This window comes from Papaver somniferum, chromosome 11 (genome assembly GCF_003573695.1).
Source record: "Papaver somniferum cultivar HN1 chromosome 11, ASM357369v1, whole genome shotgun sequence".
In the NCBI taxonomy this organism is placed as follows: Eukaryota; Viridiplantae; Streptophyta; class Magnoliopsida; order Ranunculales; family Papaveraceae; genus Papaver; species Papaver somniferum.
Genome location: NC_039368.1, coordinates 39,191,143 through 39,218,635, shown reverse-complemented (window position 1 = coordinate 39,218,635; position 27,493 = coordinate 39,191,143). Strand labels below are relative to the sequence as shown.

Here is a 27,493-nt window from a genome sequence, read left to right as displayed (position 1 = left end):
ACTATAACACTTAGCTGATCTCACCCACAACTAAGAGTTGCTATGACCCAAAGTCGAATATTTGATAAAGAAATTTGTCTCACACAGAAAAGTCTATAGAATTGATTAAATCTGTCTCCCACAAAAATACCCAACAGTTTTTGTTCCGTCTTTTGATTAATCAAGGTGAAGAGGAACTAATTGATAAGACAGACTTATATTCCCGAAGAACAGCCTAGTATTATCAATCACCTCAGAATAATCTAAATCGTATGGTAGCGAAACTAGATATTGTGGAATCACAAACGATGAGACAAAGATGTTTGTGATTTCTTTTTATCTTGCCCAATCGGAGATATAATCTCAAGCCAATTATTCAATTAAACTCGTACGATATAAAATGGCAAGATCAGATCGCTCAACTACAAGAAAAGTAGTTTCATCTGGCTTCACAATACCAATGAATTCTTTCAGTCGTTAACCTACAGGGTCTCGAGAAGAAACCTAAGGTTAAAGGAGAATCGACTCTAGCAAACCAACTAGTATCACACAGGAGGTGCGGGGATTAGTTTTTCCAGATGCTAGATGTCTCCTTTATATAGTTTTCAAATCAGGTTTTGCAATCTAAGTTACCTTGGTAACAAAGCATTCAATATTCAACGTACGTTAGATGAAAAACCTGATTCAACGAAGCTAATATATTTCAACCGTTAGATCGAAACTTAGATTGTCACACACACAAATGAAATATATTCATTTAGGTTCGAGTAATCGAACCTAAACGTGTACACTTAGTTGGTTCACAAATAGTTAACCAATGGTTAACCATATAAGCACTTTCATATTAACCGTATTCATATTTCTCATAACTAGTTCAAATGACTCATAAGAACTAGTTGAAGAGTTGTTCAATTGCTTAGGTCTTTATTCATAGACACAATTGAAACAAAATCGGTTTGATCCACTTGAATCAATTCATGAACAATATAGCCACGATTTGCAAATATTGCATTCCTTATACTTTATTGTTTTAAGTTCATGAACTACCGATTTGAGATATCACCATCTTGAGTACGCGTAAGGGTATGCATACCTTAGCTACCGGATTTGAGTTTACAAACTCAGCAGGAATTTTCGAACCTCTTTATTCATAGACACAATTGAAACAAAATCGGTTTGATCCACTTGAATCAATTCACGAACAATATAGCCACGGTTTGCAAATATTGCATTGCTTATACTTTATTGTTTTAAGTTCATGAACTACCGATTTGAGATATCACCAGCTTGAGTAGCGTAAGGGTATGCATAACTTAGCTACCGGATTTGAGTTTACAAACTCAGCAGAAATTTTCGGTTCGAAAACTTCCTTGAGTACGCGTACGGGTACGCACCTAAGGTGACTGGTTTTCTAGTTTGCAAACTTACAAACTCCAGCAGAAATTTTCGGTATGAAAACTTTTGTGGGTATGCGTACTCAATCTGTCTCCTTCACCAATACCGCATGCACACATATGCACGCACTCGTCTTTCTGCACATGGATTTATACATTAATGTGCGAACACACTATATATGCTTATATCCATAGATGGTAATCTCAACTCTACATTTCAATCATTGAAACATTCTTCTATAATGTTATAACAATCGTTGTTCACGACTATCGTCATCAAAAATATTTTCAAGATTGAAATGTCATCATGAATTTCGTCACGGGTAAAGATGAAAATGGTTAAAGCGAAAGCTTACCAACACATATTTTGAGAAAAAGATAGGCGAGTAAACTCGGCTCGAAATAGCGAATGTGTATGAATGAAAACTATCATACTTATACGATTTTGTCTCAAGAGTAGGACATAGAATAGACTTTTGAGTGGTAGATAAGTTCAAGTATCCACATACCTTTTAGTCGGATGAAGTTCCACCGGTTCCTCGAGTAGTTCTTCGTCTTCTTAAGATGATCCCCATGGAGTCTGGAGCTTCAACTACACTTGACTATCCTAGACCGAGACTTAGTCATAATTAAACTAGAAATCAAGACATATAATTTTTATCACTAATATTGAAAAACATGCTTGAGATGGCAATGCATGCGAGTTTGACCGAGAAATGCTCTAACACATTGTATTAAACAACTACAAACACTAGCATACTATCAGACTTCAGACTGGAATGTGGCTGAGACTGAGTTCACCTTTTGAGGAACTCAGCTTTAGTCGTGCTTCTTACGTCTCTGGATCTAACATGATCCTATGCACTTGACTCCCTTAAATGACATCCTTTACAGCCTAATATTTGCTTCTACCTAAGGGAAATTCCTATGGTAATGTACAAATCCAATTTTTTGTTGAGCCAGGTGGATAGCCAAACATGTTTCTTCACTATTGGAACAGAAGTGGGCGGTTGATCATCAAGCGACAGGACTAGGGACACTCACTCGCGTGTGTATCTCAAACTTGGCGTTGAAACCACAACAACGGGAATTTGAAACATAAACGCGACGTTCATTCTTTGCACGCTGGCGTTTGAAGCAAAAACGCCAAGGGTAGTTTTTTGAAAATTCAAAATTCACTTTTTTACCTCTATAAATTACCATCATCTTCAAACAATTCACTCACACCAAAATTCACTTCTCTTGAATTTTCTCTTCTAAAACTATTTCAACGTTTTAGTTTATTGTTGGTGAAATAGCTGAAAAGGTGATCACACTTTTTTATGATGCAAAACTTGAAGTTGTTGTTTCTAAGATATGTGGGAGTTTTAAAAGATTGAAAATTGTAAGAGGGAAGTGCAAGTTTTTGAAGTTGTTCCAAGAAAATGTTACGGTAAAAGGGAAAGAAGAGCTCCAGTTTTGAAAGCTAACAACAAAAAAATCAAAAACAAAGGCGAAACTGTCAAAGAGCGAGTTGAATGGAAGATACGTCAAATGAAGATAAACAGGAGGCCAAAGCTTGTACTTGATTTTCGTTGAAGTTGTTTAGTACTTTTTATTATTGTCTAAGTTTAAATCTTATAAAAGAATTGGCAGTAATATCAATGAATGAAATTTTTTAGATTTTAAAAAAGATTTCCACTTCAGATTAAGCAATATTTATTACAATTTAAACTTGCATATAACATAAAACTACATTTTAATAAACTACAACAATAACATCAAACTGCATCAAATCCAGCGATATTATCTTTGTAGAGTTCATAGCATTCAAAATGCTTAAACTCTCTTCCGGTTTCTTCAGTAAACTTGGTCTGAGCGAAGATTTTATGTAAAACATATAAACAAGTTAAGACATTTATGATACACTTGATCAGGTAGGACAAAGGTAAGATACTCACCAGTTTTTCGTTGGATAATCTACAATTTCTACGGTTAACCATCCACAGAACTTCTATATAATGTTTGACTTCCTTAATGATGAATTCAATACTTACATATAGGCTCTTACCGTTTCTTATGGTTTCATTCCACGATGCTATAAAATGTCTCAATAATCTTTCCCAAAAATAGTGATTTTTCATTGGTCTCATCATATGATGTAACCAACATCGAACAAGAGTAATATCTTCTTCCATTGTAAAGATCGGTAGAGGCATTCGAGTGCAGTAACGATGTGCTTGAGATGGACCATCTTTAAGAATTCTGAAACATGCTTTGTAACAAAAAGGTTTACAGTGAGCTTCCTCACAATTATCAAGAACTGTTTGGATCACTTCATCTTCGGTTACACGGATGAACTTTTCTTGATCAAATTTCCTTACCATAGCAAGAAATGGCTGGACTGCAAGACTAATAGATTGAAAATGAGCATACAATCGACGAACATCTCGATTTCCAGGGTTCCCCGTCAGTGAGACGAACATTGTAAAAATTTCTCCCAAAAAGAACCGTCTTGAAAGCGCATACCAACGATTACCCTATGAAAAAATATGCTTTGCATACAATTATATCCTCTTCTTCAGTAAACTTGGGACCATGATTTCTAACAGACAATTCTGCAGAGTGAGAGAGATTAAGAGTTTTATAAAGAAAGAAGAAGAAGAAGATGTGAATTTGGAGATGGGAATAATGGAATTTATAGGGAGAGAAAGAAAATTGAGTTGTTGGAAATTTAGCCGTCGGCGTTTGTACTAAAACCATGCGGCTTTACTACAACCGCACGTTTGAATTACCAATGCCTTTTTTTTTGTTATAAATACAACACTAGGTGTCATTCTCAACAAACCAATAGATTTTTTTAAAGCTAACAACATCCACCATGTTTTTTAAAGGAAAAGCGAAGAAAATATTATGTGTCGAAGAAAAACAGGTTTGTCCATTATGTTTCATGGATAACCATAGTCTTATGCAATGCCTTTGGATGTATTGAAAGTGTCCGCGAGAAGGTTGTTCACGTGTCAGGATGGTGATTGACTCACAACCGGAAAAGCTCAGGTATATACAATGTCAAGATCCTAACTATCTGGAGGAACCACATATGCTAGATGATACTATGAACATTAAAGAAGAAGAGGAAAAGTTATTACACTGCAAGCATTGTGGATACGGAGATCACGAATACAAACATTGTCCACATAGAGTCAGTGGATGCTCAAAGTCCGGTTGCAAGACTTTTATGCATTTATGCACTTCTTCTGAAGAAGACACATATGGAAGACATTTCTGGAAATGTCCTAGGTGTTTTTTGGTGGAGTGGGATGATTGAATTTGAAGGATAAATCGACTATGGTATTATGTTATTTAGTTTGTTGTTTATTTTGTGTCATTATGATTATTTATACCAAACATGTGGAAGTATTAATATTTACACCATCAATATCATAACTAATTCAAATTTTTCTAGGATTAAACATTGCACCATATATATAACCACATCATACATGAGAATAAAATAAATACATTAGATTAAAACAACTACTACATAGCGTCAATTCTCATCGGGAGGTGGAATTCCTAGGGCGATGTAGGGCTTGTATTTGTTGAGCACCCTAATAATGTTGAAACAAGCTTGGAAGTCGAAAGGACTTCCGCCGTAAGACACTGCCCACATATCTAGTGTTTTGGGTTCCACTTCATGTACAACTTCACCGTATAGTTTATTTTTGTGATTCTCCACTAGTTAGCGGCGAATTCCAATACGTGACTACTAATTAAACTAAAACGATGCGAAAATACGTGAGAATCACGCCTATTAATATTCCATGTTAGTGGCGAATATTCTATAAACTTTCTCTCATAAACACAACGTCGATTCGGCTACATTCCTAGCGACATCATCTTGTATGTGAAAAACAAAGGCTCTACAAATAACTAAATCTTCTTGTTGAGTGAATCTAACACCACGAACTCTGGGAGGCATTTTTGTATATGATTTGAGAGCGAAGAATGTGTGAATTTAGAGTTGAAATGAGGAGTATTTATAGAACTCAAAATTACAGCCGCTGGATCACAAGATTTTTCAGCCATCCAGATTTAGCCGTTGGCGGTTTTGGGGACAACGTGGCGCTTTAAGACGCTGGTGTGTGATGGAATAACGTGTTGTTTTGTGACAAATGCCGGCGCTTTCGGCTCACACGACAGCTGTTGTGCCACGATCGCCCGACCTTCCTTCAAGCGCGCGACTGTTCTTCCATCTCACTCAACAAACCAACAAATTTGTTGGTTTTTTCATCCGTTTTTCATGTTTGTTGAGTCCATAGTGGGATCAAAATGAACAAATAATTGATTTTTTGAGTCCATAGAAACTGCTCTAAGTGAAGACTTTTGATACTTACCTGCCTCTAGTAGGAAGCCTATTGATTTCCTTTGAATATGTTTCAATCGAGGTAATGAAAATATGTTTACAGTAGAACAAACCTCAAGGAAATAATATTTTCTAGCAAACCTCAATGATTAAGATAACTTACTCTCTTCAAAAGTTAAATATAATCCTAATCAATTATATCTCACAAGAACAATACAAAGAAATCAAATAAAAGTTTAGATATATATCTCGTGGAGTCAAAAGTCTAGACGAGAATAATTAATAAGAACAAGATCCGGATACAATAACTCAGGTAAAAGATATTTGGCCGGGCTTCACGAATCCCTATATGAAGTCTTCAAAGTCGTATAACTTAATACTGTTTCACAAGGAAACCTAGGTTCTAGAAGACGACTCTAGCTTCTTGTGAAACCTAGGTTCTAGAAGACGACTCTAGCTTAATTAGTAGCTAGGACACAGAATGCCAGGGATTAAGAATTTCAGTTGCAAGAGTCATATATTTATATAGATTATCAAGGCTAAAGGTTGCTTAGAATTCAAGCTAAACAATGTCTCTAATTATATAAGGCAGTGACTAAATGTAACCCACATTAAAACTAAATACAACCTTCTTTTAAAATTCTAAATATCGTGAACCTAATTAATGTGGGTAATTGAAACCCACCTTCATCCTCATCTTTCTGACCTAATTTTAATAATTTTGTGTAGACTGATTATCAAATCATTGTGGGTTGATGACTAGTAAAAGATGATGTTGTACTTTTTTTGGATCAAGTAAAAATGAAGCGAATAGTTACTAAGAGCCATGTTCATGAAGCACTATTTCTTCCTTTTTAAGAAGACATGGCTACTGGTTTATCCAAAGTAAAAATGATACGCAAATACATAACATCACATGATTATGATACCATTTGATTAGTTCCCTAACTTTACGAACAGTAGTTAAGTGACAAAAGGTCAAACAATATCTCAATCATGAACTGTTTAGTTCCCAATTTTAATGTAGCAGAAACTCTTATGAGGGTCTGGATCGAATGAAATTAAAGTGTTTAGACTTTTAACTTAGACGAATGTAGATTGATTATCAGATGAAAATAATATTATTTAAACTAATCGTAATTATTAGATGAAAGATAAATACAGAGCCAAATACAATTTTACTCCGGATCGAAATAAAGTTAGGTTGCGATGAAGATGACGAACGGAGGTTTCATTTACCCACGTACATTAGGTTGATAATAATTTTGATTTGTAAACTTGGATTATATTTAACACTAATGTGGGTTGCATTTAGTCACTGCCTTATAAAATTCCAAGTTAGAAAATCATGTAATAATGTGAGAAGTTTTCCTTGTATCATGTATGTACTCATGTCTGATTGGTGACGGAACCGTGCACAATAGATGGTTCACAAGGACCAAGTAAGGTCGTGAACGCTCAAATAATAATGGTGTTCAAGAACACTAAAGGCTAAACAATAATTCATAGCCCAATAAGATTTTTAAATAAAGGTGTCTTAAAAGTGTTCATGAGAGATTAAACAAAAATACAAGGATGCCTTAAAATATTAAAAAGTATATAGAACTATGTCAAAATTGACGTGGAATGCATACCATATGTGCATACCCTAATTCATGTACCTTTTCCTTGTCTTGAAAGACAAGGTATGCATATTGTCTACTTGGGTGAATTTCATGAGACCAATTCAGATAAAAGTAGTTTGTAAACAATAAATTCCTCTTTACTAAGATTGCTAAAGATCTATGAACAACCGTTGCTTGAATCATATTTTGAGATTGATCAAGTCAAGTTTGAACTCAAAATTTCTTCTCTGCAATATTCAAATCATACTAAAATCATTCGATATGGTTCAATGGTGGAAACATTGAGTAAATAGGATAAGTCAGTCTTCGCATACCTTTGTTGATAAAATTCTCGCAAATGTCGTCGTTTGCACTTCAGTCTTCAATCTTTGAGGGTATCCGGTGATATCTGATACTCAACTACCATGCTCTAATCCTAGTTCGAGACTTGACATTATTAGATTAGAAATCAAGATATAGTTTTGTGCAACTAACATTAACAACAAGCTTGAGATACCAAAACTTATGATCTCGACCGAGCGATGCTCAAATATTATTCTTTTTCAATCCAATAATACAAGCTCTTCACAACAAAGAAAATCTCAACAACTCCAACAAACATTCGACCAACAACATCCTCAAAGTTTCCATCAACAGCATTATCAGGCTCCAAGACTCCTGTACCGGTACACATACCAGCATCAACAAGATTTCCACTGACACGATCATAAGCCACTACAATGACACAAAAGACACCAACATCAAAAATTTTCAAACTGATGCAGATGAAGACCCAAACCAATCCCGACCAATTTCGTACGATGAAAACCGAGTTAAGTTATACTGGTTACCTGAGTTACTGTTACTATAAGAAAATCATTGATAAGTGCTTGGATTTATAGATCCTGTTATACCTATGTCACCTATTTCCGTATGATTTTGGAAATCCTCCCGAGATATGATTAGATTTATGGACCCAAACATCTCTGGTAGTTTGATGGTTCAGATGTGTTACCTTCGATCCAAACGATACCATTTAAACTAGTCATATTGCCTTGGAATCAGCTAGGATTTGTGAGAATTATTTTCAGATTTGGTCATGTAATTATGTTGTTAAGTGTTTTGGATTTTTTATTACCAGGTTGAAACCTTTGTTGTTGTTGGAAATTCTTGAGTCAGTCCGGTATCCGCGGTGACTTTTAAGTCAGTCCTGTATCGCCGTTGATGTTGAATGGGAAAACTAAAATATTTGAGGCTGGCCTCTCTTCCTGAGTGAAATTGATTTTAAGCGACATTAAATGACGGCTAGAATCAGTATCACTATCACCGGACCGGTTGCTTGCGCTCGAGATGAAGGACGGAAAGGATGGTCACTCTGGGGCCGACATCACACAAGCTTCCCCCTTAACTTGTGCATCTGTCATCTCTTTTTTAATTGCACTTAAAAAAAAAGTCGAAACGATGACAGACCCAACTACTAACCAGCTGCTCTACCCATGAGTCATAAATATCAATAATCAATCACTCGCAACAAGAAAAAAAAAGATAGTATTAATCAAAGGTATACACACATTGAATTGATCAATTGAAGATCACTTTGTTGTATCCGTTACGAAATCTAAAGTCTTCCACCTTTTAATCTATCCCTTTTCCTGCTGTCGTTGTTTTCAATATTTTGTTCGGTTCGGTAGATTACCAAACACCAGTCTGAGATTTCTATGATTTGTTGAACTTTTCAAACAATTTTCTTGAGCATTTAGTGTGACAAAGTGAAAGAGTAAAACCCTTTTTTTTTCTTGAAGAAAATCAAAATCTGAAGTTAATAGGGAGGAGGGGTTCATTAAAATCTGTCAGTAATACTGGTAGAGATTAGTTCAGGTTTCGGTGAATAAGATAACCCATTAAATAAAAAAACGATCTTGGGTTGCTAAAACCTGCAGAACAGAACCATCTAGATAAGCATTATAATGGAAATTCGATGGGAGTGACAGAGTTGTTTTTAGTTTCAAGAAGAACCCAGATTATAAAATCTCAGTATTTGGTTTTGTGTTTGTGTTAATTTGCTGAATTCTAGTGAAATACTTTGAAACTGAAAGAAGATGGTTGGTGCTCAAGTAGCTGCAAACACCATTATCTCAAATGGTGGTAATGTTCAGATGATGTCAAATGGAAATGCTACAGAGTTAAAGCTTGATGAACTTAGAAAACTAGTTGGAAAATCTGATGGAGATTTGTTGAAAATTGTTGGGGTTGGTGCTGGTGCCTGGGGGAGTGTATTTGCAGCTCTATTACAAGATAGCTATGGACATTTTAGAGAAAAAGTTCAGATCAGAATATGGAGAAGAGCAGGAAGATCTATAGATAAAGTTACAGCTGAACATCTCTTTGAAGTTATCAATTCAAGAGAAGATGTATTAAGAAGGTTAATTAGAAGATGTGCTTATTTAAAGTATGTTGAAGCTAGATTAGGTGATAGAACTTTGTATGCAGATGAGATTTTAAAAGATGGGTTTTGTTTAAACATGATTGATACACCACTTTGTCCAATGAAAGTTGTTACAAATTTGCAAGAAGCTGTTTGGGATGCTGATATTGTTATTAATGGATTACCATCAACTGAGACATATCAAGTGTTTGAAGAAATTAGCAAGTACTGGAAGGAAAGGATTACAGAACCTATCATAATCTCTCTTGCTAAGGGTATAGAAACTGCATTGGAGCCTGTTCCTCATATAGTAACTCCTACTCAGATGATTATGAGTGCAAGTAAGTGTTTTTGGTTTATGCTTTTTCGACTTTCGTTTCTTTTGTTAACATAAATGTGGGTGTCTTGAAGAAATTAGTAAGTACTTAGCAGGATATATTGGATTTATTCTGTAATTACAAAATTATTTTACTTTTCTTAATTTAGTTATCTGATTTTTTTTGGTTTAGTTGTGATCCATAGTAGAGGGCTACAAAATCTAGTAATTTGGTGATGGTTGATCATTATATGGATAAATATAGTTGACGAATTTTGAATGTGTGTAATTAGCTTAAGAGTTTACTTATAGGATGCATATCGCCGGTGATATAGAACTATGGATATAGATAAAAGAAACTTAAAGTGCTAGGTTAAGAAAATCAAATTCAAATAGAATTGTATGATTTCAGTAATTCTGGTGTATTTAGTCAGTGGCTGTAATTGCATTTTGCTTAAAGAGACCCGTTCAGAAACGATAGAAACTAGCTTTAGGATCTCCATCATAAAATTAATGTACTTCGGCAGTAGCAGTGATTATTCATTCAAACCTTCTAGCTATTTACCGCAGCATCCAATATTTTGAAATTTTTTCTTGAATTAGAACTACATCCTATCTTTGTACTCATTATTTTAGAAATCAGGTCTTTGCACCAAAGCATTCATGTAGGATTCTGTATTCCAGAAACCAAAATCAGATACATCCCATTTATTTATTATTTTGGAATCCCGGAGAAACTAGGTGTTTGCACCAAAAAGTTAAATAAAAAGTCAGAGGTTCTTCTGGACCTTACATTTCATTATCTTATCTTCCCTTTAGAATTTCATCTTGCAAGTATTTTAAACTTTCTTTTCCATTCATTTTCATTCTTAATTAGTACTGAAATCAAATACCAGTAGTGTATGTATCGACATCCTGAGATAGTGCATGTAAACCACCTTCTGCTTCCAATATATTTGATGTTTGGAACATTTGTATTTTTCCGTTCTCGCGGTCTGTTGATTATTGAACAGTTGTTTACTTTTTGTCTCCCCTGTTAGACTAATAATCTGCACTCCAGCTGGGATTGCAAAGGAGAACATTCTGTATCTTGGAGGACCAAACATTGCTTCAGAAATTTACAATAAGGAGTATGCTAATGCTCGAATATGTGGTGCGGAGAAGTGGAGAAAACCTCTTGCAAGCTTTTTAAGGCAACCCCATTTCACGGTGTGGGATAACAGTGATCTCGTTACACATGAAGTAATGGGTGGTTTGAAAAATGTTTATGCTATTGGAGCTGGTAAGTTTTTGCTATGTAGTTGTTATTTAACATGTCAGTTATAACTGAAATAACAAGTAAATTTAAGATAGAGGTTTTAATTACTTTGGTCGTCAAAACTAGGCTACAGTCATCATCCCTTCACTTCAATTTGATGCATGTTCACGAAGAAAATTGGTGTTTCTCTAGTGGAATTTGTCACTATCATTGGTTACTAGAATGCTAATGTTCATCCGGAGTTTACAGCAATTTCGTTTATGAAAGAAATAAGGTTACCCAGACAACAAAGTTCCGTCACGTTCTTTGTGTCGTCGTTTGGTAGTTATCTAACATGGATTAGAGATTGTTCGGCTGTGTTCTGTTTAACATAGTTCAGTGGTTTTGAATGTCTTTGACTACTGTGTATGATGCCCATGGTTCAATATGTTGTAGAGGCCACTATAGGTGTCTGTAATACGCATACTCGAAGCAACAATGTCGCAGTTAAGTAATTATGTTTTAGTTGGTTCCTATATGCTGTCTTTTTAACTTCAAACGGTGATTCTTTTCTCTATGTAAGAAAGAGAAAGAATTGTGTCGTGCATATGTGGTGGAACTCACTAAACAGTACTTAATTTACAAGCTAGTTAAAACAATTCAAATGTTTTCTGGTAAATGAATTTTTATTTTCTGTTACTTTTGTATAACTTTTTCAATTTAAAAATCTGTAAACTTCAATTGTTTTTCCACAGGAATGGTAGCAGCACTAACGAATGAAAGTGCTACCAGCAAATCAGTTTACTTTGCGCACTGTACATCTGAAATGATATTCATAACTCATTTTTTGGCGGAAGAACCTGAGAGGCTTGCTGGGCCTTTACTTGCTGACACTTACGTTACCTTATTAAAAGGTCGTAATGCTTGGTACGGACAAATGCTTGCCAAGGGAGAATTAAGCCTAAATATGGGTGATAGCATCAAGGGAAAGGGAATGATTCAGGTACCAATCTTGATCCTTGGACATGTCTACACAAATAAACATTGATATTGTCATGAACAGGTCTTCCCTGACAAGAAAAAGGAAAAGAAAATGAAACGAATATAAGTCACCTTACAACATGCTGTTTAAAAAATCATCTGTTAACGATTCAAGAACCTTTTTCTTTTCTTTTTTATAAATTTACCGACTGACTCATTTGATGTGGCTTAAGTTGCAATTTTCTTGCGAAAAATTTGAACATAGATTCTGACCTAGTTTTGGGATGTCATTGTCAATATACCAGTAATGAATTAGTTTCGAATTCTGGCAAGTAGTCCAAAATTGTAACATATTGGTGAGTCTAACAGAAAGTGTTCCATCCATGAGTTTCACACTTTTCTTAAGGTTTTCTGTTAATTAACTTAAGTCGTACTTGCAAAATACTTTACAGGGAGTTTCTGCTGTTGGAGCATTTTATGAGCTGCTTAGCCAGTCTTGTTTAAGCCTGTTGCTTCCTGTAGATAATAAGCCTGTAGCTCCAGTTGAGCTTTGTCCTATCTTGAAGACACTATACAAAATTCTAATTAAAAGGTATTCCTCATCAATGTTCATAACTCTCTTGTTTTTTTACGCATAGTGCTTGGTTGTCCATTCATTATGAACGAGAAAAGTTGGGGCCTAGCCCGCTCTAGCGTGCAATTGTGGAATTAGTCTCACTTTACGAGTACAAAAATTCCATTTTGGTAGAAAAACAGTCTTGAGGCATTATGACCTTTGTCGTGGATGGTCTCTTCTCCAAAGTGGTATTATCCATTTGATCGATGTTCCGGAACAATTTAATTTTGTGTTTTCTTTATGAGCGCTAAGTTTTCATTCTGTAAAACAACAGAAGAAAAACTAATCAGATGTGTTGTGACCAGTTGCACAATCTTTTTTGAGACAAAGAAAGTTTAGGGGATAAGTCACATAACTAATCAAACTGCAAACTTAACATTAATCATGTTGGTTTAGAACCAAGCTAATATCCACTTGTTTTGGTTTTGTTTGATTTGCAATACAGAGAGCTTCCATCAGAGGGAATACTTCAAGCATTAAGGGACGAAACCATGAATGATCCCCGGGATCGAATTGAAATAGCACAAAGCCAAGGCTTCTACAGAGCTTCACTTCTTGGTAAACCCTAAGTCACTAGATGCTCACATCCCATGGCCAACTATCTTCATTTAAGTTATAGATATGTATTGCGAATGAAAGTGAGTCTATACCAACCGTTTACTTTAGGGAGGAACCTTTTATGGTTCTTGGTTATGTAATCGATCATAAGTTGTCAATAGAACGGTTATTAAGTTATGCGTTGTAAGAACTATATTTCCATTTGCGTTTACTAAAATTTGAAAGTTTATATTAGTTCACTTCAAGGAGCAGTTTCTAGTTCTTGGTTATGCATCCACTCACAAGTCACAAGTTATCAGCAGAATGGTTTGTAATTATGCTTTATAAGACGTATAAACTGTATTTTCATTCATGTCTACTAGAATTTGAAAATTCATAATGTATTATTTCAATTAGCAGAGACTGTTGTATCAAATCGTGGTTCAGTTTAGTATACCACTTATGCATGACCAGGCAAACACTAATATCACTAGCAGAGTGTGTTGTAATAATAAAAGACCATTTGGTTATGCATTACTTCCAAATAATTGGGATAAAAAAAATAATTGGGGGATATGCATTACTTCCCCCAATCAGTAGTGTGTTAAGGGGTGATTTTTGGGTATGAAAATACTAAAATACCATTTGGTTAATTAAAAATCATTATGAAAAGACTATACTACCCTTTCCTCTAAAATCTAAAAATCAAATTCATTTATCTCCATTCTCACAAATCAGTACCGGCACTTTTAGGGTTAGGTTTTGAATTTTTTTCTTCTTCCATCTTCTTCTTCATCTGTTCTTCATCGACGATTAATCGTCGATTCAAAAATTTCTTCGTCGATTAACCTACCCGAATCATAACAACGCCTCCACGAAAGAAACCAAATGCCCAATCGAACTCAAAATCAATTGGTGAACAAAAATCAAAACAAAGACTTGCTAAGATTGCTCAAGAGCAAGAAGAAGAAGAAGCAGCGAACTCGGACAATCAACCTCTCGCAAACATGGCTTCTGTGAGAAGGTAAGTGATTTTAAACTACTTTATGAGTGTTTAAATCGATTTATAACAATGGGTTTAGGTTAGAATCGCGAACCCTAACTCAAACAAATTGAGTTACAGATAGTACCGGCACTGAAATATGTATGAATACAATGTCGGTATTGGGTTACGGTATTCAATCTAGAATGAATACAGTGCCGGTATTAAGTTACGGCTTAGATGTTAGCATGAATGCAATGCCGTTTCCAAACGCAGAGTCGCCTGAAACTGAATGTTATGTACCGGCATAGGAATTGGGTTGAATATTATGCCAGTTTTAGGTTACGACATTCCTTAATAATAATTCGGGTATGCCGGTAGTGGACTTAAAACTTACAGGAACACTTATGAATTTGTCACCAGTACCGGCATAGGTTTTAAGTTGCATTATCTGTCGCTACCCAGTTACAGTATGGAATTGATTTATTTCGAGAGTGCCGGAAGTGATATTTTGGTATCAAGGAGAATTACATATGACTACCGGCATTGTCGATAGTTAATGTTCATTGCCGGAACAGTGTACCGACAAGAGTTATTTTCTAAGTTTCTATGCCGGGAGCTATGTACCGGCGTGGTTTGTTTAAGTGAGTCTATGCCGGTACAAAAACTGAAAATGAGGTGTCTTATATTCATTTCGTGTGCTTATGATATAGGTCAAAATCCAAGGAAGCTAACAAAAGAAAAACTAAAGATGTTGTCACTAAGAGAAGAAAGAAGGACGGTCTTGATACTCCTCAGTCTCCACCTCCTCGAGGGAAAAATGAAGGTCGCAACAAGCGTTTGGGGGCTGATACAAGAGGGATAATTTAGGAGAGTGGTAGTGATCGTAGTCGGCTTGTAATCCGTGAACCTACTGGAACTGTTGAGGACGATGAACATGATGAAGAGGAAAGTGAGGAGGAAGATGAAGAGGTTTATCCAAGTCAATTAGCAAGCCAAAACGAGCCAAGTCAACAAGCAACACAAGGCAAGGGCAAGAAGGGCAATGGCATAGTCAAAGTAAAAGTTAAAGGTTCTCACCTTCCTCACATTGATGACATGATACCTGACCTTGAACGTGGTAGAATTTGGGGTGAAGCTCCGGAACCGAAAAAAACTATTTGGATACAAGGACTCGTGGGCTCGTACTATCTATCAAACCTATGTAAGCATTTTTTATCTTGTGCATATGTATTATTGTGTATTTATGTAAAATATCTTAATTGTAGGATCATAAGAAGGCTGTGTGTGTTTACTGAAAAAAAGCCGCGGATGGTTGGAATTTGTCCGAGGAATGTGAAGAGGTCCAAACAATAGTAAAGGATTCTGGTCTATATGCTTTGGTTCAAAATTATGTGAAGCCTGATTCTGTGACTGTCAATTGCTTCATCGAAAGGTATCATGATGAAACTGATACCATGCACTTCCCTTTTGGGGAGATGATCTTCATCCCTGAAGATGCTCGGAACATTCTAGGCTTGAATGTTATCGGCAAATCAATTTTAGAAGGAGTAGAGTGTCTAAACCTAGAATGGTCGAAGTTGCATGCTCTGACTAACAAGATGTTTGGTTGGAACTACAAAACTTCTGTGGAGAGCTTCTATGTATCCAAGTCTAGTAGTACAAAGACATTCAAGCTGACGCTGCTTAAGAAGAAGTTTAAAAAAACAAAGGAAAGAAGTTTGGAGGATGGATGAGACCCTAAACAAATTCGTTATACATCCGCTGCATACCTGTTATACATCTTGGGCACTAAGGTATTCCCTGACACTAATGGAAACAGGGTTAGTGCAAACTACCTTCAGTACTTGGATCTGTTAGAAGATGTCTTTAACTATTCTTGGGGCACCGCGGTAATGACACATTTGATGACGGAGATGAGAAGGGCCTCTAAGGCTAAAACAAACTAATTTGTCGGGAATTTCACTCTACTGCAGGTAATTTTGTTTTTAAACTTATGTTCTTATGTATATTGTTCACATGTACCCTTATCATGAACTTAAAAACAAAACTTACTGATTCTTATATGTATCATTCCACATTGGTATAGGTGTGGGCTTATGAACACTTCCCAACATTGTTCAAGGACTGTCCCTTCTTGAAGATCACACACATTGACGACCCCGAGGAGCCTAGAACCAAGAGATACGAGTTCAACAATTTCCCAAGCCCGGTAACAATAATCGACTGATCGATATGAGATTGGCTCTGGACGCGATGAGTACCAAAGATGTTGTGTTCGACCCTTACAAGGAGGCTAGAGGAAACCACCAACTTTTGAGGTTTGGTAACGTTGGATTTTACAATGGGCCGTTGTTCCACCCAAAAGGATACGTTATGGCTGATCCTACACGTGTGATGCGCCAACTTGGATATAAGCAATTATCACGTTTTGAGACGGCCTCTCTTCAATGTTATGTTCTTGACCTTTTTAGGTGCTTTTCAACTCCCAATCGGTTGCATGTAGAGTTTGATCCAAATCTGGAACCAACACATTGGAGGGATAGGGAACCACGTCGTTTGGTAGATATTAGTAAGTGGGAGATTGCGGAAAACGGTGATGAAGTTGATGACGACTACATGGAAGATTACCTGGAATGGTCACATCCTTATGTCGTACGCCCAGATGACGTCCAAGTTCCACCCCAGAAAAACCCTCCCGTTCCAACTCCTACAGAGGCACCACCTACGATGGCCCAACTTAATAAGACCGTTGGATTGCTAGTAAGTATTGTTAATTGCTTAGTCGTTTAATTTACACATAATCTTATATTAGCATATATGTATTAATTATGTGTTTGATGTATTAAACTAGCAGCATCGGCTTGGCAAGTTGAAGAAAATGTTTGGTTGCAAGTACCAGGAAGGGGAGGTGCTATCCCTTGAAGAAATAAAGGAAGTCGAGGAAAAGCTTGATAGAATTGAAGAAACCGACCCTAGTGCAAAAGATTTGTTCGGGGAAACTAGGAAGAAACCGGCCTAAAAGAAACAAAAGACCAAGTGATTAACTCTTTAGTTGTGTTTCTTTATTTGGATGGTGGTTGTTACGTCTTGAACAATTCTGAACTTGTTTTCGTTTGTACCTCATGGTTAACTCTTTAGTTGTTTGGTTTTCTTTTGGTTTATGATACCTGGATTAAGAATATTTAAGCACAATCCAATTGTTTGGTTTATGTTGAACATGTTTAGATTTCTAGTGAAATGTTATATTTGCAATATTTATTTACAACTGTTGCCGGCATAGATAAGTTTAGGTTATACAGCGCCGGTACTGTTTCCGGCATGAAAGATGATTATGATTTCATGCCGTTTTTTGGTATCAACAATGAAATTGTTTTATAAAACCACACCGGAATCAGAAGATAAAAGTTTCATGTTCCTGTATAGATATTGGAAGGTACCGGCATAGTAGTATTATCAAAAATCTATGCCGGAATTATGATTTTTTCAAATTTTCATAGTTGTCAGAAAGCCGGCAGTGTAAGCTTGATTGAGTCTATGCCAGAACATTGCTTAAGATAAAACTACAATGCGGGTTTTGATTATAAATCCATTTCGAATGCTCTTTTATTTCATTCCTAAGTAATCTATTACATTGGATTTGAAACTTTAAATTAAAACATACTAAAAAACTTGGAATGGATTAAATTTGGTTAAAGATGATCTCATAATCTATTTCCATCCCTTTCCAACAATTGCGGAACCTTTGAGCCTTTCCCGAACCTCTTCGAAGACATCGTCCGGAATGGAGGTGTCAAGTACCATCTTCATTGGTTCTTCTTCTCTTTCAACATATTCCTTTCCCTTCATATAACACCCATCACACCCATCGATAGGCTTGCATTGGTGCTTGTGGTTTTCTCTTGATTCTGCTAGTTCAACAGCTTTTTCAAACCATTGAAACTCATCACACTTTGGGTGATTCAAACATCTTAAACATTCTTCCATTTTCAGCATCATCAGTTTTTGCAATTCAAAACCGGCGTGTCCCGTCACAGCTTCTACACTTTGAATGAATAAAACTAGTCGTTGAGGTTTTTGTCTATATAAAGAGAGCTAATACTTGGACCCAAAAGCCCAAAACTCGTGTGTTCTTATATATCTCCTTGAGCCTCTTAACTTAGAAACCTGAACCCTAGAATAATCATCTATAAACAGCTTAGTATAGTACCTAATCCCACATACAACAAGTGGCATCGTTCGACTCCGAGGAAGATTTAGCAATCACCCAAGCATGATACGCCGAAGCTCGTCCTTCAACTATAGATAACAGCACGCGGGATTCCATGTGGTTGAAGATTTTTAACAAATTTATTCACGATTGCGGTAACCCGAAAGGAAGAACTGCTCAACAAATCGAGCAACGACACGACATCATCCTAAATGCGGTGGTTCAGTATCTAAAAATGAAACACCGGATCGAGCACGCTACCCGAAATAGATTGTCCCCTCAACAACTTGTAAGTATCTTTATAATTAATTCGACACAATCCACTCTTTTTCAATTTTTATGTAAGAAACTAAGTTTTTGTGTCATTTTTGTAGCATGAAGCCATGAAAACGCGTTACTTGCAGGAAAAGGGAGAAGCATTCATGTTTGATGCCAACATGAACCACATTGTAAGCAAAGTCACGGAGTATCACCGGCTGGATGAATTGGATACGGATTCTTCCTAAGAAGACTGATAGGTTTAGCGGTATTTGGTTAGGTTTTTAGGGTAGGTTTTGGTAAAGTTTTGTGGGTACATCTCTATGTAAATCCTCACGAGACTATAACTCGTCCACTTGGGTCACCAAATAGTTTAAAGGCTTGATGCACGTGCTAAGTGCATTCGTGCTTCCTGCAACAAGGATTACATTTGAAATAAATTATAGTTCCGGCTTACTTTGTTAGCATAATTCAATACCGTTAGGTTTCCGGCATAGATACTATATATTATCCTATGCCGGAATTTAGTGTCAAAATTATGTGTGCAATAAACCATGTTCCGGCTTTGAAATTATATACATTACTGCGCCGGTACACACTACCGGCATGGTCGAACATCTTCCGTTCACTGCCGGAATTGAACATTCAATACATAACGGCTATTTTTTTAAACCATAAACCAGTAAAGACCATTTCCGAAGTTACTGACAATGCCGGAATGATAAAGTGGAAAAGAGCCGTTGTGTCCTCATCTATTTAAAGGAATGGATACACCCATTGCAGTTTATACCTCAAAAAAAATAAAAAAAATAGGTGAGCTCCAACACATATCTCTGATGGCGAAAAATAGGAGTCCGTACTTCCTTGGCCTACCCCTTCACTTTGGAACCGAAACTACATCAACTTTGGTCGTCCCTACGGAGTTTTCACCATGGTGTTGTTGTTGACTAGATATGGGTCGCTTACATTTGCTATCACTTATTATGGGTGGGGCTTCAGAATGCTCACTTTGTTGTTCTTGGTAGCTCAATGTTGGTACCTTTGGCGACCTACCCCTTTTCTTTGGAACCTCCGCTACATCGACTATGAGTGGGGCTTCGGAATGCTCACCTTGTTGTTCTTGGTAGCTCAATGTTGGTACCTTTGGAGGCCTACCCCTTTTCTTTGGAACCTCTGCTACATCGACTGTAGGTGTGGATACGGAATGCTCACCTTGTTGTTCTTGGTAGCTCGATGTTGGTACCTTTGGCGGCCTACCCCTTTTCTTTGGAACCTCCGCTACATCTACTATAGGTGTAGATACGGAATGCTCACCTTGTTGTTCTTGGTATCTCGATGTTGGTACCTTTGGCGGCCTACCCCTTTTCTTTGGAACCTCTGCTACATCGACTATAGGTGTGGATACAAAATTCGTCGTTTGTTGTTGACTTGATAGTGGGTTCTTCCTCGGCCTACCCCTTTTCTTTGGAACCGGCGCTTCTGCGAACCTTGATTCCGTAATCTCACATCCGGTTAGATCTCGTTTCTTACTTGCACGGAGTTCATTTTCATGTTGACTTATTTCTTTCAATTATTTCCTTTGTTTTCTCCTTGCTATTTTGGTTTGTGGTCTACCGGGAGGATCTCCCTTTGTTGGCTCTTCACTTTGTGCTGTCCATGGGGGTGTAATTATCCTTAGCTGGCTCAACAAGACTTTCCGGCTAACCGAGTTTCCACGTGAGTAAGCTTCATAGAATTCTTTTGCTTCGTTCGTATCACAAGGTGATTGTACGGTATCTTCCGTGTGTGGTGTGGGGGGGGGGGGGGGGGGGGGGGGGGGGGAGGTCGAAAGATAGTTGCTTTCAAAACGGATCAATAACCTCAATAGGTATCACTTCTTCATACTTCACAAGCATATGACGACACAGAAGCCCCAATGAAGACATGTCCGTACAAATATACACATCACCCGGTTTGCCATAGTGTATCTCCCATATCATTTGTCTCATCATATGTTTTATTGCCCATTGAGAGACGTTGAACTATATTCCTTGGAGCAACTTAACATATGGTAAATATGAAGTCATCCTTTCCATTGAGCTTTTCTCAAAATCCTTCTTGATTCTATTGATATCACGCTTAAAGTATTGCTCCATTTCCTCGGTGACCGTAACCACGTTTCCTTGGACGGACATGATTAAATCTTTAAATCTCCCATGAGCGGCCTCCGCTATACTAGTTGCTTCATTCCCGTAGTGTCTATACCATATTTTCCATGTACGCACAAATTTTTCCTTGAACTTATCCAACCATTGAGTCCGACAATACCAGATGGCAGTCAGATAAACTTCATTCCAATCGGCAATAAACTTGTCCAATCTCTTTTCATACATATCCTCGGTAAGAGACCAATAAACTTTCTCCCAATCTCTTAGAAATTCCAACCACTTTTTATGATTTTCCTCGTGTTCTTTGTCTACTCGCTCTTTGATCTTTCCTATCACATCTTCTTCTTCTTCAGGTGATAGTTTGTTCTTGTGAACATCTTCCTCTAGTTGTACAATCATTCTATTCTTAATATCCGCCTTTGTGGGTTCAAACAAGGCATGACAAGTTTTTATCACATTATTACGTATATGGTATATACATAGGAAATTTTATGTATCCGGGATGACGTCGGATATTGCATTCATTAATGCATCATCTTGATCGGTTATGATGACCCTCGGAAGTTGATTTTCCCGGAAGAATCTTTTCAATTGACGTAATGCCTAATGATAATTATAGCCCCTCTCGTTTTACATTAAACACCAAGACAATGTGAATGTTACCTTGTCCGATGTGTGCCCCATGATGTTCAACAACGGCATATTGTGTTTGTTTGTCTTGTAGGTGCAATCCATCATAAGAACACCATAACATGTATGAGCCAATTGTGAAAGCAAGGGATGCGAAATGAATATTTGAAGGAGCTTGTTGTCCGATCCTCTTTTAATGATACGCGTGTAGTTGTAATCCCAAACTATTTTCTCAAATTCTTGCATAACGCTCCTCCCTTCCCATTCCACCCTTCTAATACTTTCTTGTGCTTTATAAATTGTACTTAGAGAAGACACGTTCGTCTTATCCTTTTCCTTGAAACCTCTGAGAATTTGTCTCGGTTTGATAAATGCTTTGGTCAATCTCTTTAAATCCTCCATTTCATGAGGTTTTGGATTTGCCACTAGGGAGTGACCAACAAGATCTTTCGGATTCCGGTGGTTATGACGGCCGAACGAAACCTCACAATCCATTCATTGTTCTTGTCATTTAAATGGAATACAAGCTTAAAGGGGCAATTTTCTTTCCTCGTATGAGTCTTGTATACCCTATTAGTCTTCTTTGGATATACATAATCGTTTCTCTTGTGGCTATTCTTCTCCTTGTATTGCCCACTTCTCTCGCAAACCATCTCAAAACGGCTTTTTGAACCTTGGGTATTCCTCACCAACACACACATGTTCTTAAGAGCAGTCTCTTTAGCCCAAACAATTGCTTCCTTTGGATCTTTTATTCCCTACATAAGGACAACAATGGGAGATTATAAGGTTCATTACAAGCAATCCATTGGTAATATTCAAGATATAGGTGAAATAAATCTTTGGTAACATACCGGAGGCATTTTATAGTATCCTGACGTATCCCAACCAAGCGGTTTTGCATTTGTTGGATCAATATATGTCACAACCTAAGGATCGAACGGAAACAAAATACATTAGTTCCAAAAAAGAAAATTTAATACTATGCCGGTATGCAGTTCCGGCATGCTCGATCACAGTCCCGGCATAGTCGAACTGCACCGAAACTGAAGACAAATTTTGAGACGCTTCCGACATTCTCAATATATTTGAAAGCAACGCCGAAAATACTGGTTCCGTCATGCTCGTAATCTAAGTTACCATGCCGGTAGGAAGTTCCGGCGTGGCACATACTTAATCTACCATGTCGGTATTTAGCTTTGGAAAACACTCCTTCATGTATGTTTTTTTGCAGGTACCGGCATGGTAACGTTAAAATTGAACAATGCCGACAGAAGTTCCGGCATTCTCATTATCTATGGTTCCACGCCGGTACACAGTTCTGGCGTGGTAGTTAATTAATTTTACATGCCGGTATTTAGCTTCGGGAGACACTGCTTCCTGTATGTTTTTCATGCAGTACCGGCATGGTAACCTTAGAATTCAACCATTCTTGTAGCATATTTCGTAGAATATTTTGTGGTAGGTAAAAAGTAACTTTTGTACCGGCATAGTAATTTAGTTGCATGTTATGCCGGTTTTAGTTTCAAAATGGGGGATATCAAGGTTCCGACATGGTCATTGTATGAATACTATGTCGGTATTTGTGGTTCCGGCATGGTATTCATACTTTGACCATGCCGGTACCGAGCTTTTACAGCAGCAGCAATGGCGGATTCAAAGAAAAAAAAAATCAATTTTCAACCTATTCGCAACTTTACTTGAGTATTGGGAGTGCTTATATGTTGAGCTAGTTTACTCTCTTGGGTTGGTTCTTCACGAAACACTTCATGCTCATTAAAAATCATGATCCAAGGGTGTTGGTTCATCACAAACTTGCAATTTTGAGTTGTTGTCATTAGCTGAAGATTCAAGATATGCTCTTTGCTGTAGTTAAGCTAAAGATTCAGCAACAACAATTCTCTCTTCACAATCATCCTCCATTTTCACCAAAATAATTTCCCTCTCAAATTTTCTTTCCCTCCTTCTACTCTCACCCAAACACAAATAATAACACATACTAATCATTTATCAAAAATCTTAAGATTTTACTAATTATTATTAATCACTAATCCTGATTAGTGAGGGGTAGATTAGGAATTACATAAAATACTTATATATGGGGTGACCCTGATTTGATTTTTGGATCTTGTTTTTGTCTTTTTCTTATATCCCCCAATTGTTTTTATATCCCCCAATCGCGTGTTCTAAAAGAAACCCGTAATAGCATTAATAATGAAACTTAACTCACAAAACAAATCTATCGATATAGGTTTTCAACAACCCTTCATCCATTGTGGATATTAAATTTTCAAAAACCGAAAGTAATTATTTTTAGATCGTATATATGATCAATCATTGACATTATCATTATAATAGAGACCTCTGTAGTAAAAAGTATAACCATTTGTATCGTAATTGTCGTTGTCAATTTTCAAATCATAGCAGTTTGGATTCCTAACGTATATTTTAACATTTTCAGGGTCCTTCATCATGTTATTTTCATTAACTACTTGAACCCAATTAAAATAACTCGATGTTTTCAAACCACTCTCAGAAGGGAAATGACTGCTACCCATTTGAGTCGAAGTATGCCGTTCTTCATTCCTATCAATGATTTCTCCACCCAAATCTACTCTTGTTGCTTTCTTTGATAATTCATCGAAAAGATAACTTGGATAATAAACGATCGTAATACTTTGTAATTGCACCCACCAGTGTCCACTACGTTGGTCCTACCAAATTAGTCAATGCTTATTTTTAGATCAAAGTTGATAATGAGTATGAAAATTTAATAACTTATGTATCCTTACCTTGTGAATACTGAATGTGACATCTTTTTGGCTCCTATTGAAAGTGGACACATCACTAAAACTGCAACCAAGGGAGACATTTGATGTTGTGTGCACAAAACCATCACAAAGGAGGTTGTAGCACCCCGTATCTGTGTATCCGTCCGCCTAACAAGAAAAAAATAATGAAATTGTTTGATTTACTTGAATCTTGATAAAATAATACTAAATAAATGGCATCTCAAGAGATCTTCATCACAAGGCCATTAAATATAATAAAAAGGACATAATTCTAACCGTCCAAAGTACAAAAAATCTGGTTCGATCATCACCATATAGGTTTTGGTACACCCAATTAAAAGTGAATTCGGAAATTTAGTTACGCCTTACAAGAGGATAGAAATTTGTTTTACATATAATTTCGGATGAATAACTTACCTCCCATCCAACTTCAATAGTATTGGTATCTTTTTCTTCATTTACAACCCAAATTTGGGATATACTTAATCCATTTTTTTTTCAACATATGGATTCCAAAGATTTATCTTTGCTTGTGCTCCTAGAAATTACCTACCACTTTAATTGCCGTGTACTGTAAAAGATACATATTTGATCACTATAATAATATATTCTCACGTACGGAAAATAAATTAACAATAACAATGAAATTAAACCAACAATAAAAACGATATGTGATTATATATACCTCATGGACCCCAGAATCTTCCGTAGAGTCGTCTGCAGTGTCGTTTGAACGCGATGTAACAGAACTCTTATAAGGTGATAATCTTAGATAATGATGTTTACGCAAAAGTGCGGGATTGTAATTTTTTCCTTTCCTCTGAATAGGGATAGTTTCTGCCGGACATGATCCATACTTATGCCAAGTTTGTGTAAGTTGAAGTGTCCAAAGATTATCCATTTTCATTCCTTTTGGGTACGAACTTGGTCGCATCTGTTTCATAACAATAAATCTCAAGTAATTTCTTAGGCGTTTAAAAACATATATATTATCAGGAAAAAATGTAAAAACATGTACTAACCTGTAATTGTATGATTAAGAAACAAGGGATGATTAAGACTAGGTTGTCTGTAAATATCATAACAATCGATGATCTCATTGTTTTCAACTTACAAGACAAAAAAACAACAAGATAAATACGTCAAGAATCATGAAATTCATTGTATGAATCAACGTAAAGAAAATACTTCACCTTGATGGTTTTTATTATTGCTTTGTTCACCGCTTTCATAATCACCATTCTTCCTTCAACTAGTCCTTTATTAACAAATATCGTTAATATGAGAAGCAAATGTGTTAGGTCGATGATTTTAAACATTATTAACCAGTAAAGTACATGAATGCAATATGGTTGATGAAGAAGATTGTGTGTGAATGTATTCCTCTAACTCCCTGCATCCCACTTCAAATGAGGTTTCTAGTAAAAAAATGTACCAAATTTTTTTCATATCTTCCTTTAAAAGAGTTCATAATCATCAAAGAGGAACTAAAAGCGAGTATATATTATGGAAATAATCGGGACTTAAAGAGTATATAATAAGCAATTAATTCTGGATTAATGGAGTATATCATATTTGATTTCCTTTTGCGTATGAATTCTTATTTTATTGGCTTTTATATATTCGGTATAAACATCCACCGAATTAATTCAATGATTTACTCCCTGCGTTAACGTTAAGAGTTGGGGATAGTCTTGGTCAAAGAAACCGTTCACTGCTAGCCCACTAAAGAAATCGTATGTGAAAACTGCTGCGAGACCCATTTTGTCAGATTTCTCCACTATGAAACCCACGGGCGTAAACTTTACGCGCGCACCCAATTTTTGGGAAAAAATTACTCCAACACCCATAGTTTCTGAAAATTTTGTTTTTCATTTTTTTCTCCATGCCGGTAAGCTTAAATCTGTTTTCTTCTTTTAACCAAGGAAGAAACTATAAGCTTAAATCCAAATTAAACCCAACATACAAACCCTAAATATCAATCCATGCCAAAAAACCATCCATCTGAATTCTTTCATTAAATGTTTTCTTCATGGAATCCAGGCCACGACTCGACCCACCATCATCACCAGCAAACCCCAACAGACGTATCTTCGTCGCTACTCCAATCGATCTCTCCATCTCAAGAATTCGTCAATGAGCCATAAAATTTCAGACCATATCAAGGAGATCAATGGCCACCATCTCCTTCTCAAGAAAATTCAATGAAGAAGAAGCAATTGCTGCCATTGAGTTGTGATGATAAATGATGAGATTAATGTGTGGTATAGTGTTTGTTGATGATGAGGAATTATGGGTTTGTATTAAAATCGTATTTGCAGGGAATTGGAGACCGATAGAAAGAGAAGAATGTTAACAGCAAGCCTTAGTATACAACGCCAACAACATGTTCGAGAAAAGGCCTGAGTGCCTTGTCTGCAACTAGGTTACAACAACGGCTAGCTCTTGGGTCTGAATGGTTCGTGGATGTAGTTTGGGAGACCAGAAACAAGAAACAAAGAATGGGTACGAGTTTATTGGACTTTGGGTAGAGTTTTCAATATACTATGAGTTATATGAAGAGTGAATTGTCATGGAGCTCGTGTTTGGTTTACTTTTTTGTCACAGAGGCCAAGAATATTCGTCATTCACTCATTTAACAAAAGAATGTACTCGAGTGTCATCTGTAAAGAGATTACAATGTATGTGATGTTGCATTTGGAGTGGTAGTTGCTGTCATGATTGATCTATGAACAAATGGATTGATGAATGGATCAGTGAAGTGAGTTAGGAATGGTGGTGTTGATGTTGGTTTCAATGGGTTATGCATTTAAAATAAAATGGAGCTAAAAGGATGCTGCAGTGGAAAGGCAAAGGAGATGGAAGTGCAAATGGGTTTGGTGTACGTGTGATGTGCATTTAAAAGAAAATGGAGGTGTGAATAGTGATGCATAACAGGTTTTGCATCTACAAAATTTGTTGCATAACTTTTTATGCATTCTCGAAATTGGTTGCATAACACATTCTGCAGTTTTTTTTTTTGCATAACTTGTTATGCAGT

General features: G+C 36.5%; 1 protein-coding gene and 1 long non-coding RNA gene across 2 annotated transcripts; one reads left to right on the top strand and one right to left on the bottom strand.

Moving 5' to 3' along the window:
* Positions 1-8,784: 8,784 nt before the first annotated feature.
* Positions 8,785-13,807, top strand: LOC113322528 (probable glycerol-3-phosphate dehydrogenase [NAD(+)] 1, cytosolic). Its single transcript, XM_026570628.1, has 5 exons — positions 8,785-10,088; positions 11,124-11,345; positions 12,056-12,303; positions 12,734-12,873; positions 13,343-13,807. Exons 1-5 carry the CDS (start codon positions 9,422-9,424, stop codon positions 13,464-13,466), a joined length of 1,401 nt encoding a protein of 466 aa, XP_026426413.1. The 5' UTR covers positions 8,785-9,421; the 3' UTR covers positions 13,467-13,807.
* Positions 13,808-22,365: 8,558 nt separating this feature from the next.
* Positions 22,366-24,662, bottom strand: LOC113320849. Its single transcript, XR_003346316.1, has 4 exons — positions 24,454-24,662; positions 24,216-24,375; positions 22,516-22,590; positions 22,366-22,419 (listed from the first exon to the last, which is right to left on the bottom strand). It is a non-coding gene; the product is annotated as an uncharacterized LOC113320849 (long non-coding RNA).
* Positions 24,663-27,493: the final 2,831 nt, after the last annotated feature.

Excerpts from the sequence above, each read along its gene's own strand:
- LOC113322528 (XM_026570628.1), top strand. The coding sequence starts at position 9,422 with ATGGTTGGTGCTCAAGTAGCTGCAAACACCATTATCTCAAATGGTGGT. Across the intron at positions 12,304-12,733 it reads AGGGAAAGGGAATGATTCAG|GGAGTTTCTGCTGTTGGAGC; the intron begins GTACCAATCTTG and ends AATACTTTACAG. Across the intron at positions 12,874-13,342 it reads TACAAAATTCTAATTAAAAG|AGAGCTTCCATCAGAGGGAA; the intron begins GTATTCCTCATC and ends TTTGCAATACAG.